At 55.5% G+C, this 17,683-nt stretch overlaps 2 protein-coding genes across 4 annotated transcripts in view; both read right to left on the reverse strand.

The window, feature by feature from the left end:
* LOC137442788 (sodium- and chloride-dependent betaine transporter-like) overlaps positions 1-784 on the reverse strand; it is a 52,118-nt gene extending 51,334 nt beyond the window's left edge. The window contains exon 1 of the mRNA XM_068141775.1: positions 659-784. The gene's annotated coding sequence lies outside the window, so the exon portion shown is untranslated. The remainder of the gene's footprint in view (positions 1-658) is intronic.
* An 8,904-nt stretch (positions 785-9,688) lies between these two features.
* Positions 9,689-17,683, reverse strand: part of LOC137442792 (sodium- and chloride-dependent GABA transporter 2) — a 38,033-nt gene continuing 30,038 nt past the window's right edge. For all 3 annotated transcript variants that reach the window (XM_068141782.1, XM_068141780.1, XM_068141781.1), the window contains 7 exons: positions 15,518-15,642; positions 14,459-14,571; positions 14,193-14,330; positions 12,442-12,544; positions 11,500-11,600; positions 10,954-11,124; positions 9,689-10,172 (listed from right to left, as the gene is read on the reverse strand). In XM_068141782.1, coding sequence (XP_067997883.1) covers positions 10,053-10,172; positions 10,954-11,124; positions 11,500-11,600; positions 12,442-12,544; positions 14,193-14,330; positions 14,459-14,571; positions 15,518-15,642 — 871 coding nt within the window. In that variant the 3' untranslated portion in view covers positions 9,689-10,052. The remainder of the gene's footprint in view (positions 10,173-10,953; positions 11,125-11,499; positions 11,601-12,441; positions 12,545-14,192; positions 14,331-14,458; positions 14,572-15,517; positions 15,643-17,683) is intronic.

The raw sequence follows: 17,683 nt of genomic DNA on the forward strand, positions 1-17,683 counted from the left end.
GCTGTGCTCTCTCCCTGCCTCACCCCTACAAGGCAGCACATTCAGTGGAGCCCCTGAGGCAAGCAGAACAAGAAGCACACTCCCAGGCACATCTTTTAGGGCCACAACCTCCAAGTCAATGTGCCAGCACCTCTGCAAGACAACACAGGAGGAGAGGGAGTCACTGTCTTGTGTTTGCAGGAGCTGAAATGCTTACAGTCTGCCTCAGCTCCTGGCATCTCCCCTCCCATACCTGCTATGACCTCACCATCACTGCCCTTCATCTCTGCCTGGCCCACTCTCATCTCTCTTCTCAATCTTTCTGCTGAGTCCTTTTCTCTCTCTGTCTGCTGCTGCAACCTTCAGTACCAATTACTCTTCAGGCATCCCTCTGCTCTGCAGCGTCCCAGCAGCTCCTCAGCACTGCTCCTCTTCTACAAGAATCATTGAAAGACAAAACCTCTTCCCTGGGTCGATCCAAGCCATCTTCCAGCTCACTCTCTTCCACTGCTTAAGGAAGCTTTTCCCCTTGCAGATTTGCTGGCCCACTCCCCAAAGCATGGCAGGCAGCTGGCAAGCAGCAGCTGGCTGTGGGAGGACCGAAGCAAGCCCGTGGCACTCCCAGTGTGACACACACACATCCAGCCGGGTCTGCTCCACAGGCAAGCACTCAACTCACCTCAGCTCAGCACAGCTCTCCCCTAGGCAAGCCTCTCCTGTCCCGTCCTGTCCCACTGCAGTCTGGGCAGGGAATCCACCCAGGGCCAAAAAGACACACCAAGAGTTAAGGCAAAGGCTCCTCTGTCTCCTCCTCTTGTCCCTCCCCACCGAATTATCACCCAGTTCAGTGTGGGTGGTGGGATGGCAGGAAGGGAGGTGCATGGGCTGAGAGACCTTTCTGCCCGGCTCCCTTACAACATGCACCTTTCCAGACCTTGAACCGTGGCCCCAGCAGGAAAGCAAGAAGGGCCAGCAGCCACGGGTAGGCAGGGTAAAGGCCCAGGCTTTCCAAAGATCAGCTGCAGCGGGCAGTGCAGTGACCCCAGGGCCTCTCAGCCTCACGGGGAGGGAGCTCTCCCCTCGCAGACCCTGTGGAGTGCTCTAGGCTGGCTGCCACTGGTCCCCATGGCTCTGGGCCACCAGCACTTCAGTGGCATCCCTTAATAATAATAATAACAATAACAATAACAATAATAATAATAAACAACAAACCAGGTTGGAAGAGACCTTCAAGGTCATCATGTCCAACCCATCAACCAATCCAACCCACCCAAACAGCTAACCCATGGCACCAAGCACCCCAGCAAGTCTCTTCCTCAACACCTCCAGGGATGGTGACTCCACCACCTCCCCAGGCAGCCCATTCCAATGGGCAATCTCTCTCTCTGTGTAGAACTTCCTCCTGACCTCCAACCTAAACCTCCCCTGGCGCAGCCTGAGACTGTGTCCTCTTGTTCTGGTGCTGGCTGCAGATGTGCAGAACAGATCACCTCCATCTCCAGGGACCACTACACTAAACCTGCCTCAGCAGCCGAGCTCCAGGCTCACCAAAGCCATCAGGCAGACAGAACAAAAGGCAGAGAGCAGGGAACAGCCTGTCCCAGGCCCACGCAGACCCTTCCACGCCAGTGCCATGTGCTCCGGGTGCTAACATGGCTCAGAGCTCTGCAGCAGGGAGAGACACTGCTGGAGTCTTTACTTCCACAGTGTGGCTCACTGGAAGTGCCTTTGCCTTGGCAGCTCTCTTTGTGTCTGCCTGAGCCCTGATGCACCTTTCCCACCCCAGCAGCAGGCATTCCAGTGATGCCATTTGTCTCTGGACTGTCCAGCTCAGATGATTTTTCCTTTCACAGTCTTTTGTGTCTTGCAGTCCCTGGGTTTTGTTTTGCTTTGTCTGTTGTGTGCCTGCCAAATCCCTACTGACCTTCTCATGTGCCCATGCAGCCAAATCACACCAGCACATGGAGTGGAAGCTAGGATGCATTCAACACATGCTCTGAGCAATCTGCTCTAGTGTGAGGTGTCCCTGCCCATGGCAGGAGGATTGGAACGGGATGATTCTTGTGGTCCCTTCCAAGCCTGGGCTGCAGCAAGTGAATCATAGCCAGCAGGTCAAGGGAGATGATTCTCCCACTCTGCTCCACTCTGCTGAGACCACAGCTGGAGCTCTGTGTCCAGTTCTGGAGCCTCTGTTCCAGGAAGGATCTGGAGGTGCTGGAAGGTGTCCAGAGAAAGGCCACAAGGATGAGCAGAGGGCTGGAGCTGCTCTGCTGTGGAGACAGACTGAGGGAGTTGGGGTTGTGCAGGCTGGAGAAGAGAAGGCTCCAAGGAGACCTAATTGTGACCTTCCAGTATCTGCAGGGGGCTCCAAGAAAGCTGGGGAGGGACTTTAGAGGGTGTCAGGGAGTGATAGGACTGGGGGGAGGGGGGGTGGGAGGAGAAAAACTAGAAGTGGGTTGTTAGGAAGAAGTTGTTCCCCATGAGGGTGGTGAGAGCCTGGCACAGATTGCCCAGGGAGGTGGTGGAAGCCTCATCCCTGGAGATTTTTAAGGCCAGGCTGGATGTGGCTGTGAGCAACCTGCTGTAGTGTGAGGTGTCCCTGCCCATGGCAGGGGGGTTGGAACTGGCTGATCCTTGAGGTCACTTCCAACCCTGACACTTCTGTGATTCTATAATGTGCTCTTGTGGGCAAGAGGCCAGTGCCATCCTGGGGTGGATTAGAAGGGCTGTGGTCAGTAGGTCGAGAGAGGTTCTCCTGCCCCTCTGCTCTGCTCTGGTGAGGCCACATCTGGAATATTATGTCCACTTCTGGGCCCCTCAGGTCAAGAGGACCTCAGAGAACTGCTTGAGAGAGTCCAGCACAGAGCCACAAAGCTGCTGCAGGCAGTGGAACATCTTCCTCATGAGGAGAGCCTGAGGGAGCTGAGGGCTCTGTAGCTTGGAGAGGAGGAGCCTGAGGGTGACCTCAGTGATGTTGCTAAAGCTGTGCAGGGTGAGTGCCCAGAGGCTGGAGCCAGACTCTGCTGGGGGATGCCCAATGCCAGCACAAGAGGCAGTGGTGGAAGCTGAGGCAGAGGAAGTGCCATGGAGACAGGAGGAAAAATAAATTGTCCCTGTGAGGGTGACAGAAGCCTGGACCAGCCTGGAGATATTCAAACTCCACCTGGATGTGCTCCTGTGTGATCTGCTCTAGCTGCTCCTGCTCTGGCAGGGGGGTTGGATTGGATGAGTTTTTGAGATCCCTTACAGCCCCTAACAGTCTGTGACTCTGTTATGCCTTTCCACAAGTAGCCAAAGACAATCTGCAGTACCTAGTTCCAGGGCTCAACTTTCCAAGCATGCCATCCTTCAGAACCTTGCCTTTCACCTGCCACTGGGGCTGGGTAAGTGGATTGGTCCTGCACCCCAAGAGATACCAACTGATTCCTCCCTTGCATGAGCTGGGCTCAACATCAGAGGGGCCAGGCTCCATTTTCTGCTTTGGGGTCTGTAAATGAATTCCTGACAGACTGCAAGGTGCTAGCTGCACAACACGGACACTGCTGCCTCCATCCCTGCCAGGGAAGGGCAGCTCCACTGCCCAGCCTGCCACAGAGAACTGCTGTGAGCCAGTGCAGATGGGGAGAAGGTGCAACAGAGGTTATCCAGGCATGAAAAGGGGATTGAGATCATCTTAGGTGAGCAGAGCTGACCTACAAGCTTGATTTACACGGTGAGGTGTTTCACAGGAACATGGCAGGGTTTGCAAACCCAGAGCTGGGAAGTGACCTCTGGCATTAAGGCAAAACTGGGAGACAGTCAGCATCAATTAAAACTCTAGATAGCAATGTGTGAAAATTATACTCCAGCAGGAAACAAGGCTGCTAAGCAGGCTGCTGCTTCTGCTCTCCAGCCCAGAAGGTACCAGAAGCTACACTCAGGCTTCAGCATTTCCCAGCAGGCAATAGTTCACCACGTCTTTAAGCCCTGCTATGGGCACAGGGCACCTTTATCTTACCATGGCAGCCTGCACATGAGGGATTGCACAAATCTGATGGCCCAGACTGAAAGCCTCACAGGGTTCACCTGAGCTCTCTTCTCTAGCCTGTCTGGGTCCTTCTGGATGGCATGCCATGCTTCAGTTGTGTCAGCAGCACCAGTCAGCTTGGCATCATCAGCAGACTTGCTGAGGGTGCCCAAATCTTGATGTCTGTATCATTGATGAAGATATTGAACAGCACTGGTCCCAACAGGGAGCCCTGAGGGACAGCTTGTCACCTGTCTCCACCTTAAAAATCTGCCCGCTCTGTCCTGCTCCCCTGTCCCTGAGGGACATACCCCAGAGGGTCCCACTGCCTAACTCCTTGAGGAGCAGGAAGTTTGCTTTCCTAACATTCAGACCCTGGCTTTACTCCTTGCCTGTCCCATATCCTGAGGTCCCTTCCAACCCTCAAAATTCTACATGATTCTGTGATCACTGCAGCCCAGTCTTAATATCACTGATGAGCTCACTTGCATTCATGACCTTCAAGTCCAGTATTGCATTCCCTGACCCTATGTCTATTACCTGGCTTAAAAAGTTATTATTGAGGCACTCCAGGAGCCTCCTGGATTGCCTGCAGCTCGCAGTGATACTTTTCCAGCAGGTGCTGGGGTGGTTGATATCCCCCAGCAGATGAGACCTGGTGAGTGCAGAGCCTCCTGGAGCTGGTGTTAGAAGGCTCCATTAGCAGATCCCCCTTGAGCAGATGGTCTGTAGTAGATGCCAACCACAAAGTTCCCTTTGCTGCACATAAGCTTCCAACCTGTTCATGGCTGTTCTTCAGGGACAGCTCTTCACACTCAATCCATTTCCTGACATAGAGGACACCACCTCCACCCCTCCTTCTTCACCAACAGCCTGCAGCCGTCAACAGCCACACTCCATACATCCCACCAAGCTTCAGTGATGGCAATCTAGCAGCAGACTATCTTCCAGCTCCTCCTGTTTGTTGCCCATGCTGTGTGTGTGTGTGCAGAGGCTGCTGGCTGTGTCACTTTCATAGTGGAGTGTGCCTTGATTCCCTTGAGCTGTTTCCCAGGGGTGTCTGTCAGAAGCCTCCACTTGGTAAGCAGAGGCAAGGTGAGGAATCCCCTGTTTCACAGCATACCTGCTGGGGGAGAGGATGAGGGGAGGGCTGACACTTTGGGAGCCTGGTCTTGGCAATCAAAAGTGGTCAGGAGGAAGGATAAGCAATGCTGGGGAGGCATCTCTGCTCCAACAGCCTCTAGCAGCAGTGCTTGCTGTTGATCAGAGGCCAAGAAAGGCTGCAGAGCAAAGGCAGGCAGAGGGCAGATGGCTCCATTCCTGCTGGCTCCTGCATTGCTTTCCTGCTGTGCTCAGGGTAACCAAGCCAGTTGCTGTGGAGCCTGTGTTGTGACAGCAAACACCACCCATGCCCCACACACCAGGATGCAAAGGGCAAGGTCAGGCTGCAGGCACAGAGACCTGCATGCTACTGCCCAAACCGGTGTGACTGAGCAGGGCTGATGGAGAAGAGGGAGACTGTGGCACTGGTACCTTCTAAGGAGCAATGGCTGCTCAAATCTCTCTCTGGGCTCCCCCACATATCTCTCCCTTATCAGTGCCATGCAGATCCCCACGCTGCAGGCTGCTAACCACATTAGCAGGCAAGGGCTCAGCCAAATGCCCTGCTCCAAGGGCTGTGCTCATTTGCACCGGCCTGCAGAACACACTCAGCAGATTATTTGGGGATCTCTGCTTCACAGGATTATGTATTCCAAATGTCCTCTCCATTTATTCACCCTGGCCTGTCTTCTCCCCACACAGCCACCTTTCTTGTCGCCTCAAAGTGCTGCTTGAGTTACACTGCACAATTCTTCAACAGCCATGGAAAATCATTGCTAGTGACAAAGGGATAAGGAGCACCTCGGGGTGCTACCCGCAGGAACAGAGGCATCTGCTCCACAGGGCTGTCCCCCAGGTCTGAAGTCTCTCCCCTGCCCTGCATGGGCATCTCCATCCAAGGAGGAGGGCAGCAGCATCAGGAATATGCCTTTGCCTGATTAGGGGCTGAGACTCTTCTGCAAGCACCACGGTGGCTAAATTGCAGATTTTGAATTCTGAAGGTTGAAAGTTTCCCACAGTCACACATTCCCTGCCCCAAGCCAAGCAGGCATTGGGTAAGGGGGAATCACACTGACTGCAAGAGCAGCAGCACAGGGCTGCTCTTCACTGCACTCGAAATCCCTGTCACTGCATTCCAAAACCTCCATAAGCCAAATATCACCAAAATGCCCTCTGGCCATGGGCTCTTCAAAGGTGGTGTGAAAAAATGTCCCATCTAGGAGTTTCAAAATCTATTCATTGCAGATATTCATTCACCAACCCTCTCAACCCCTACAGAACGTGCTTCATTCCTGTGTCAGCCCAGGTATCACAGGTTCCAGTACACACAGCCCTCAAGTCCTGCCAAAAGTAAGACGTTTATTTAACATTGCCTAGCAAAACCCCTTGGGCTTTTTGCATCTCTGAGAGAACTCATCCAAAGCTTCCCAGCAACTGGGTCATGTAGAAACACAGGCCTGGGAGATTTGCTGGCTCATACATAACCAGATCAATAAATCACATGCCCAACTCACTGGACATCAGGCTATTTTGAAACAGAGCAGGTCACAAGCGTCCGTCAGGTTCCCACTCTGCCTGCATGCAGCTGAGCAGAGTCCCTGTAGCAGAATTTATTAGAATAAACCTTTATTAGAATAAACCAAACCAGGTTGGAAGAGACCTTCAAGATCATCGTGTCCAACCCATCAACCAATCCAACCCACCCAAACAGCTAACCCATGGCACCAAGCACCCCATCAAGTCTCCTCCTGAACACCTTCAATGACGGCGACTCCACCACCTCCCCGGGCAGCCCATTCCAATGGGCAATCACTCTCTCTGTATAGAACTTCTTCCTAACATCCAACCTGAACCTCCCCTGGTGCAGCCTGAGACTGTGTCCTCTTGTTCTGGTGCTGGGTGCCTGGGAGAAGAGACCAACCTCTGCCTGTCTACAACCTCCCTTAAGGTAGCTGTAGAGAGCAATAAGGTCACCCCTGAGTCTCCTCCTCTCCAGGCTAAGCAACCCCAGCTCCCTCAGCCTCTCCTCACAGAGCTGTGCTCCAGACCCCTCCCCAGCTTTGTTGCCCTTCTCTGGACACGTTTCAGCAAGTCAACCTCCTTCCTAAACTGAGGGGCCCAGAACTGGACACAGGACTCAAGGTGTGGCCTAACCAGTGCTGTGTACAGGAGCAGAATCACCTCGTGCTTCTGCTGGCCACACTGTTCCTGATGCAGGCCAGGATGCCCTTGGCCCTCTTGGCTGCCTGGGCACACTGCTGGCTCATGTTCAGCCTACCATCAACCAGCACCCCCAGGTCCCTCTCTGCCTGGCTGCTCTCAGCCACTCTGACCCCAGCCTGTAGCACTGCATGGGGTTGCTGTGGCCAATGTGCAGAACCTGGCACTTGGATGTGTTCAGTCTCCTGCCCTTGGCCTCTGCCCATCTGTCCAGCCTGTCGAGGTCCCTCTGCAGAGCCTCCTGCAGCAGAGTTCCTGCAGCAGCCATGCTTTGCAGGGAGCTGGGGGCAGCTGCTAGCTTCTGTTAGGGTGAAAGCAGTGGGCCAAACCCCTTACAGGTATGACTGAAAAATTAAGGCACAATTCTGTTTCAGATCAGAGTTACATGAAGGAAAACACTCGTTGCTGGGCATTCTAACGTCACTCACAGAAAGAGCCCACAGACAAAAGCCTTCTGCACTGAACTCCATGTATTCATTTCTCCCAGCCAGCACCATGTCCAAGTGGCATGGCAGCTGCATGGCTCCGTCCTCCATCACCCTGTGGGTCTCTTCCAAAAGGGGCTTTCCCTAGACTTCCAAGATCTTCCCTACCCTCAGCTCACACTTGAGCACCATGAAGCACTGCGGCATCTGGAGAATCTGGAGCTCTGAGACTTTAAGGCCATTCACAAATAAGGTGACAGCCAGTTCAGACCTCCCACTCCACCAGCTGTATACCTTCAGCATCATCAGCACCCTCCAGAAGCAGGGAGGGAGGCGCACAGAAACGTAGAGGCTCAGCTTTTGCCAGAGGAGGAACAGGGCTGCCCACGAGGGGTCACCCATGGCCGCAGGTGCAACCTGCCAGCTTTCATGTCCTTATGGAAAATGGGCTGGGAAAAGAGTCTGGAAATGAGATGAGGTTTCCACAGCACTGTGGAATAGAGCCAGCGAAGCCCCAGAAGCCCACAGATGCCTCCTGGAATTTATCTGCACACTGAGCGACTCTCCCAGAGCCAATCCTTTCAGTGCTTGGTGCTCAGCAGAGTTTCACAGCCTGAGGGAAAGCTCATCAGCTCTTTCCATCATCAGCCTGTGTCCCGTCTCAGGTCACCAGGCTCCAACAGCAAAACCCAGCCAAGGTACTCGCCCCTGCCTATGTCCCTCCACACCAAACCCAGCGTTTGTCACAGCCAGGGTCCCCACTCCTAGAGGACGTAGCAGCCTGCAGAGAAAACGTCAATGGGCAACAGCGGGGGGCAGGAAATGCCCAGGTCATTGTGAGCCAGGAGAAAATCCCTCCGCAGCCAGTGGACAGGCTGCCTCCGACCTGAAGAGCACCCGGAGCTCCTGAAGCCGGGGAGGTGAGGAGCAGGAGCCCTGACCCGGCTGCGGGGTACCGCCGCCGCCGCCGCCGCCTGCCCGACCGCGGCACCGGGCTGCGCTAGGCAGTGCCTGAGCTCCTGGCGCCCTCTGGTGGCTAGCGGCGCGCACTACTCCGACCCGCAGCTTCCCTGCCGGCATCGCCACGGCATCGCCACGGCATCGCCACGGCATCGCCACGGCATCGCCACGGCATCGCCACGGCATCGCCACGGCATCGCCACGGCATCGCCACGGCATCGCCACGGCATCGCCACGGCATCGCCACGGCATCGCCACGGCAGCGCCACGGCAGCGCCACGGCGCGGTGCCCACTGCTGTCCCTGTGTCACTCAAGGAGCCCAATGCCTCTGGCCACCGGCTCAGTTCTGCCTGGGCCCAGCTCCTCAGGGTTTCGTGGGAGCCATCCAGCTCCCTGGAGTTGTGTCCCCCCTGGCTGGGGTGCTGGGGCTGCAGCACTGCAGACACAAATCCGGACAGCCCAAGGCAGGGCTCTGTTTGCTGACAATGAGGCAGACAGTGACAATGACAATGAGGCAATGTGTTCAGCCACACAGCCCTAATTCCATATGCAGGTAAAGCAAAATGACCAGCTCTAGAGCACGTGGAAGGGAGGCAGCACACACAGAGACACAGACCTGCAGAGACAAGGGAGAGTTTCCCAAGATCCTCTGCTTGCACAAAGAAGACCCAAACTCCAAAGCAGACCCCGGGAACAGCCCCGTGACTCCTCAAGCAGATGATCCTTCTAGCTGGGAGCTGAGGATGGCTCCAGCAGGAGACACTGCGTTCCAGGTACCTTGGACCTACCACTCACAGAGGCTCTTGAACCAGCAGTCCCTGTTTCCTTCTTGATGTAACCAAGCTTCCCCTCCTCCAGCAACACTCCCGTGCCAACGTGTCAGTGCAGCAGAGCTCCAGAGCTGGCTGCCCAGCACTAACACACATCTCACCTGACACCCTGTGAGGAAGGGACACTGGGGAGACAAAACTGAGACAGAGCAGATCTAGAGGGGAAACACAAGGATTTAATGGAATGAATGGAGAAGCTCCCAAAGTCCACACTGGAGACACTTCTGATTCTCTCTGCTCCAGGATCAGTCCTTTTCTGCCCAGCCGAGGGCTGGGGATCCTCAGGAGTACCGGTGATCAACGGTCCCCTCCAGAGCCCTCTCCAGAGAGAGGATTAAGGTGCATCACTAACTCCATGCAGACCATCTCCACAGCAGCCTCTTCCTCAGTCCTTCAAGTCTGTCAGAGAGGGGGGCTCAGCCCAGAAATCCCTCTCCCCTTGGCAAGTGGAGAATCATGGTGTTATCCAACAGGCAGTAAAGGCTGTACAGAAACCATCCTGGGGGGAGGAAAGGAGAGCCACACTGGTCCTAGCAGTGAGATTCAAGCTCTGTCAGCATCAGGAGGCCAGCTCTGGTGGAGGGAGGGTTCTGCCCCATGCCTGGCCTGCAAGGCAAGTCCTCAAGTGGGCAGGTGAGTTGGCGGAGCCTCTGGAAGGTAAAGGCAGGTAATGAACACAGCTGCAAGGACAATTGCTGGCCTGGGCCACCCTCTTACACTCACAGGTATCATTCACACAGCCACACAGGGCTGCAGGCCTGGCCCTTGCCATGGTCCTGCAGTTGTTCCCACTCCTGTCTGTGCTGGACACAAGGGCCAGGGGTCCATTGCTGTCACAGCCCTGTCTTGAGGAACCAGAAAATGGTTGGGCTCCTGGGTGTCACTGCTTGTGAAACCCACTGTGAGCTGTGGCAGGGACAGGGTGCCCCCAGCACAGCCAGGACAGCAAGCCATGGGCCTGGGAGCTGGGAGGCCCAAGGCACTGAGGCTGTGATGGAAACCCCAAGAGCTCAGGGAGCCCACTCCACTCCGTCCCTGCAGCCTCAGCACAGGCTGCGGCACTCAGCTGACCACAGCGCTCATGGAATATGGAACTTGCTCAGTGTCCTTACATCTTAGTCAAGGGCAGCCTCCAAGCTGTCTTGAGGCACTGGAGGTCATTGCTATCCTCTCCATCTAATGAACCTTTCTTTCATAGTGCCTGCCAAGTGACATAAGCAATAAACAGGGCACCAAGAGGCAGCAGCCAGCTTGAAGCAACCCTCCAGCCAGGCAGCATTTCAAGAAACCCAAGCCTGTTCCAGCAAGGGACTCCTTCAACTGATCTGTTCTAGGCTGCCTGCTGCTCAGCCTGCAACACACCAACCAGCCCCCTGCAAGGCTGCACTTCAGCACAGGAGCACAGCCCTGGTCCCAGAGCAGCAGCTTCACCTCTCTGAAGGAGCCCTTGATGGTGGAGAGTTTGTAGACGGTCCAGAGAGGGATGCACACCATGGAGGACAGGGCCAGCAGCCAGCCCAGGGTGTCACCCCACCAGGGGTACACATACTTCTTGTTGTAGGTGAGAGGGGTGTATTTGATCAGAGAAAACAGGAAGGTTGCCTGGCAAGGGGGAAGAGATGAAGAGAAAAAGAGCAAGAACCATTAGCCAGGAGAGCTTTCCCCAGCAAGCTCACACCCACAGTCTCACGGTCACAGAGAGCTTCCCAGGACAGCAACAGAAGAGACACCAGCCAAGCAAGCTGTGCTGGGACACCCCCATGTGCAGTGCTGGGCTCCCCCCACCAGCAGACACTTCTCTCACTGATTTGTTTAGCCCCACACCTGGCCCTCAAAGCCACTGACACACAGAGCAGGCTGCCACGGTACAGGCCACACAACCCCACACACATTCCTCTGGATGTATGGAGGTATCCCTGTCTGAGGGACAGCCAGCCCTGCCCATCCTGCTGCCCACAGCTCCCCGTGGGCCCTCACCATGCAGACAGCTGGGGTGATGAAGAGCCAGCAGTACTTGATGATGGGCCACGGCCGGTAGCCAATCATGTCCTCGATGTTGTCGTAGAAGCGCTCAGCACCTGTGGGAGGAGGGGAGGATGCAGGGCCACCAGGAAAGGAGGGCAGCAGGGTCTGCATGGAAGGATGCCTCCCTGCCACCAGGAAAGGAGGGCAGCAGGGTCTGCATGGAAGGATGGCTCCCTGCCACCAGGAAAGGAGGGCAGCAGGGTCTGCATGGAAGGATGGCTCCCTGCCACCAGGAAAGGAGGGCAGCAGGGTCTGCATGGAAGGATGGCTCCCTGCCACCAGGAAAGGAAGGCAGCAGGGTCTGCATGGAAGGATGGCTCCCTGCCACCAGGAAAGGAGGGCAGCAGGGTCTGCATGGAAGGATGCCTCCCTGCCACCAGGAAAGGAGGGCAGCAGGGTCTGCATGGAAGGATGGCTCCCTGCCACCAGGAGAGGAGGGCAGCAGGGTCTGCACAGCTAGAGGCCAGCTTCACTGCTGCTGCTCACCAGAAGGCAATGCAGTAACCTCAGCACAGCCTACAGCCCTGTCAGGGGGCTTGCCAGCCTGTCCTGAGCTTGCCCCACAACAGCCCAATTGGTTCAGCACCAGTGCCTCATCATCTCCTAGGCTAAGACCTGAACTATCCCTTGTGAGTATCAATGCCAAGAGAGGGCTTTCAAAAGCCTCTGAGGCCTCCAAAGCAGTGGCACACAGGAACATGCAGGGGATGTCTGCCAAACAGATCCTCCAGGGCACTGCTGTGAGGAAGCCCCCCCAGTCTGAGACCAGGGGCATCAAAGCAAGGGTTTAGAGCTCTGCTTTGAACTGCGAAGCAACTGGCAAGATGAGCTCCAGACCAGCACTTGGAAAGAGGCTGAGAGAGCAGAGCTGGCAGCCCCCTGCTTGATACTCACCATAGACCCAGGCGATGCAGAGCGTCTCGAAGATGGCCACAAAGAGCAGGCACATGCCACTGGCAGCATAGTAGTCAAAGAGCTGGAAGACATACATCCCACCCTGGCAGGGGCCAGGCGGGCAGCGCCGCGGGGCAGGGAGAGAGGAGACAGCAGTCAGGCACAGCCAAAGAGCTCCAGCCAGAGCAGGAAACAAACTCAGCATCCTCCTCACAGCCAGAGGCATCTTCCCTCTCTGGGGCAGGGTTTTAGCCAACAGCAAGGGCCATGTCCCTTGTGCCTAAGGCCTGATGGAGACATACCATTAGGAATGGTGTGGCCAGCAGGAGCAGGGAAGTCATTGTGCCCCTGTACTCTGCTTTGGTTAGGCCACACCTTGAGTCCTGTGTCCAGTTCTGGGCTCCTCAGTTTAAGAAGGACATCGAAACACTTGAGCGTGTCCAGAGAAGGGCAACAAGGCTGGGGAGAGGCCTTGAGCACAGCCCTGTGAGGAGAGGCTGAGGGAGCTGGGGTTGTTTAGCCTGGAGAAGAGGAGGCTCAGGGGTGACCTCATTGCCCTCTACAACTACCTGAAGGGAGGTTGTAGCCAGGAAGGGGTTGGCCTCTTCTCCCAGGTAACCAGCACCAGAACAAGGGGACACAGTCTCAAGCTGTGCCAGGGGAGGTTTAGACTCGAGGTGAGGAGGAAGTTTTTCACCGAGCGAGTCATTCGTCATTGGGATGTGCTGCCCAGGGAGGTGGTGGAGTCATCGACCCTGGAGGCGTTCAAGAGGAGATTGGACGTGGCACTTGGTGCCATGGTCTAGTCATGGGGTCTGTGTTGGTAGGTTGGACTCGATGATCCTTGAGGTCCTTTCCAACCTAAGTGATACTGTGATACAGCCACGCTGCTCTCAGGAGTTTCTGCAACCCTTTGTTCCAGGGCAGGGCAAGTGACAGCCAGAGACTGTGGGGATATGTTAGAAGACAAACCCAAAGTAACTCTTGTGGCACCACCCTTAAGAGATACCATGCATGTGATTCACATTAGCCTGCTCCTGTGGAGAGGGAAGTAGCTGTGCATGCAGTTTTCCAAGCACCTGCCAGAGGCTGACAGCCTGCACCTTTCACTGCCCAGCTCTGAAAGGCTGCCTGCAAGGTGGGCTTGCAGGTAAGAGCAGGCACAAAGCAGCAGCTGCAACACCAAAGGCAGCCTTGCCAAGACTACACCCAAATGAAAGCAGGAGATGCAAAGAGCATCATGGCAGTGTCAATGCACACACACATACTGCTTTAAACCAGGAGAGTTGAACTCCCAGGCAATTAAGCACACCGAGAGGGATACCCAGGAAATCAGTGTGATAGATAAAGGGCACACCCAGGCCCACCAAGTTTCCTTGCACCAAGTGCTGGTGTAGCTCCATCCAGGAGGAAAGAGAAGAGGAAAGGCAGCGTGCAACAGGCTACAGCTGCAAAGGTTTTGGTCATGTAAAGGTCAATCAATAACCAAAATATAGGCTGTCCAGAGCTCAAATGATCAGCCTTGGCAGGAGTGTCAGGACTGTGACTGGCACAAAGGGTGATGGCTGGAAGGGACAGTGTGAATGCCATAAGAAGGGAAGAGTGGCCTCTCCCAGGCACTGTTCAGCAGCTTGGGTCTCACCAGCAAGCTCTTGGCCCCAGCACAAGCACTACCACCCTCCAGACCTCCCTCTACCAGAGAGGAACTCAGACCCAGCAGGGACTGTGCAGGTGGTCTGAGCCCAAAATACCTCTGTGAGCATCACCAACCCAACCAGATAGGAGAGGATGGAGACCAGCAGGATGAGCATCTCCCGGCGGTTCTTCCTGCGGAAGATGGTGGGGTACATGTCCACAAGAGCTGTGACAAGGCTCTCCACGCAGACAAACTGCAAAGAGCAGAGATCCCCTCTCCATCAGCCACTCCTGACCGGCTCCTCAGTCCTGCTGCCCCCCGAGTTACAGCCTGTCCCAAAGGGCAGAGGGCTTTGTCTGGCATCTGCACCTGCGCCATTACCTGGCTGTCCAGTCCCAGCAAAACAACCATCAGGAAGAAGAAGCATGCCCAGAGAGGGGAGAAGGGCAGCATGACCACAGCCCGAGGGTAGGCGATGAATGCCAGGCCAGGCCCTGCAGGGAGAAGGGCTTTCAGAGCGAGCGCTGGCACGGCAGTGGCATGGCACGGCAGTGGCATGGCACGGCAGTGGCATAGCACGGCAGTGGCATGGCACAGCAGTGGCATGGCATGGCAGTGGCATGGCACGGCAGTGGCATAGCACGGCAGTGGCATGGCACAGCAGTGGCATGGCACGGCAGTGGCATGGCACGGCAGTGGCATAGCACGGCAGTGGCATGGCACAGCAGTGGCATGGCACAGCAGTGGCATAGCACAGCAGTGGCACGGCACAGCAGTGGCATAGCACAGCAGTGGCATGGCACAGCAGTGGCACAGCACGGCAGTGGCACGGAACAGCAGTGGCGTGACACGGCAGTGGCGTGGCACAGCAGTGGCATGGCACAGCAGTGGTATGGCACGGCAGTGGCATGGCACAGCAGTGGCACGGCACGGCAGTGGCACGGCACAGCTGGTGAACACCCACCGGAGGCACCCGACCCACCCAGGCGCAGCCTGCAGCCATGCAGCCTCCTGCTCCAGTTACACCACAGCTGTGCATGGAAGCCAGGCTCCAGAGGGGGTGAGGACCCCAGCAGGAAGGACAAGGGGACACATCGAGCTCTGGCTGCACTGCCATTGCCAGGGAACACCTCTGAGCTCAGGGGAGCACACCGCAAGCCGAACACACAATGCAGGCACTCAACCCGCCCCCAGGCACAGCAATGGCCTCCCCTTTAAGGCAGCTCAGAGCAGCTCCAGCCACAGCTGCTGCATCTTAACATCTGGTGAGCATGCAGCCATTCCTCCCTGGTGTCTGGAGGCAGACAGCAGAGCTGCCCACCAGGATGGCAACCCGCAGCTGCAGCACCCCTCCTCCCAAGGTGGGTACTCTGCAGCCCTTGCTGAGGGGAGCCCAACAGCAGCACTGCCATGGCCCCATCCCACCGCAGCCCCACTCACCTGACTCTGCCACCTCGGCAATAGGCACACCCTGTTCCTCTGCCATGAAGCCCAGGATGGAGAAGATGGCAAAGCCAGCCACAAAGCTGGTCCCACTGTTCAGGAAACAGAGGGCCACACAGTCCCTGGGAGAAGTAGGCACAGCATCAGTCAGATGGGGGGCCAGGTACGATCCACACCCCATGGCACCCCCCAAGCCAGAACCTGCTCTTCCACCCCAGCCACTGTGCCCACGGCAGGGCCTCTCTTCCAGCGCCCCCACGGCTCGGCTCAGCACCAGCAGCTGCAGGGTGCCCCAGCGTGGGCAACACAGCAGGATTCCCCCTAAGGAAAGCCTTAGGGAGCACTCCTCACCTAAGCTCCTCACTCATGACATAGTCTTGCTACACATCTTAATGCCTGATTTCTTTTTTCCCTCTCTCTCCCCCCAGTTTCTCCTGTGGCAGAGAATGCCAGAGATTATTTTTGTCTGAGAAGGGGACATGTTTTTCAGCTCAATAGATTTCTCAGAGCAGTTACAATCCTCTTGGTTCTCAGCACTGCTGGATAGCTCCTGGTCCTTGCATTACAGGAAAAAAGGAACACAGCCATCCAATTTATTTTCTGTGATCTCTTCTCTTTTGTCTCTGTTTCATCTCATTCGCATCCATCTACTCTTTAAACTGAGCCTCTCTTCCCTTACCCAATTCCTTTTCACGCTCCAGTCTCCCCAGTCCTCTTGTGACTGCAACCCTGGGGACAACAGTAACATTAACAGCATCTTTCTGAGCTATTCTGAACCACACTGAGCACTTCCCTCCTGGCATTTCATGGCCTGCTTTGACTTTATCAAATGCTACTCCACGAATCTGGTTTGGTTTTCTGGTATTGGTCTTTAGGTATCTAGCATTTGGGGGGGCACATGCTCCTCCCTGCATGTTAACCAGATCTGTTCATGGGCTGCAGCCATTTCTAGAGAGGATTTCAGTTCAGGCAGAGCCCCTGTGCCATACAAAGTCAGATTACTCCTTCCAGAGGACAGCTTTCTGCGTTGTCAAGGACTGCAGAGCACCTAATGCTGTGGCTCTGCCTTTGCACTTGGATTCTAAGACGAGAGAACCAAAGAAGGTGCCTGCCCTTCCTCTGCCAGCTCACCAAAGGTTACACCTGTTCTGGGATAAATGAATGGAGCACCACACTGGTGTCCCCCTGCCCTGTTAGAGCTTGTCCCTGTCTTCCTATGGAAACCAAAGCTGCAGTGTACAGCAGCAGCTCATTAAAACTAGGTCCGTGCCTGGGAACAGGCTGCTCCTGACACCAAAACTAAGAACCATTTCCCTGGCAAAGCTAAGCAGCATAAAGGTCTTGTGTGCAAACAGACATCTCTCCCTTTCTATAGCATCTCCCAGATGCAGCTCCAGAAGCTCTTTACCCCCTTGCTGCTAAGAAGTCCCTGTTATCATCAGATGTTACACACCCAGGATGGAGTTTCAGGGGGCTCTGGCTCAAGGGCATGCAGCAAGGCCAAAGCCAAACTGGTTATCTCTTCTTTTGCCAGACCTTCTTCTCTCAAAACTACATCTGGGAGAAGGGACACAAGATGAAGGAGTCCCAGCCCAGCTGCTATTGGAGAGGCAGGAGTGAACTTCTAAGAGGAAGAGTGAGAAAGCTGCCAAGCAAGGACTGTGCAGCCAGTGGTCTGCTTGGACCTTTCACAGCAGCAGCCACAGCTCTGAGTTTAAAAGATGTGGAGGCAGAACTCAGTGCCAGGAGCAACACAGTCAGTAGGCAAAGGGTGGGAAGGGAGGTGGTAGTTTAGAGCTGGCTCCTCCTCACACTGGCTTTTTATGCCTACAGATGCAGCTCCAGACGCTGGATATAGCTACAGCAAAATGAGCTTCTTTTCACCTGACCACTTGATGGCCTGACTCTACCTGGCAACTTGGCAGCCATCTCTGGTCAGAGGCAGTCCAGCACTGGGGGCATATGCAGAGAAGCAGAAGTTGTACCTGCAGGCATTTATGAGACTACAGATAGCATTTAGGAACCTAGAGCACTAACAGCTGTGCAAGACACTAGGTCCAGATGAACATAAGAAGGATCATTCACAAGGTCTGCAGCCATTAGGTCTCACAGCTATGCTTCCTCCATGGCTGCTCATGCAGCAGGGGAGGCTGCAGTTGCAAA

The sequence above is a fragment of the Melanerpes formicivorus genome, unplaced genomic scaffold (assembly GCF_026170545.1).
Source record: "Melanerpes formicivorus ecotype bairdi unplaced genomic scaffold, bMelFor1.0.p_v2 SCAF_8, whole genome shotgun sequence".
Taxonomy (NCBI): domain Eukaryota; kingdom Metazoa; phylum Chordata; class Aves; order Piciformes; family Picidae; genus Melanerpes; species Melanerpes formicivorus.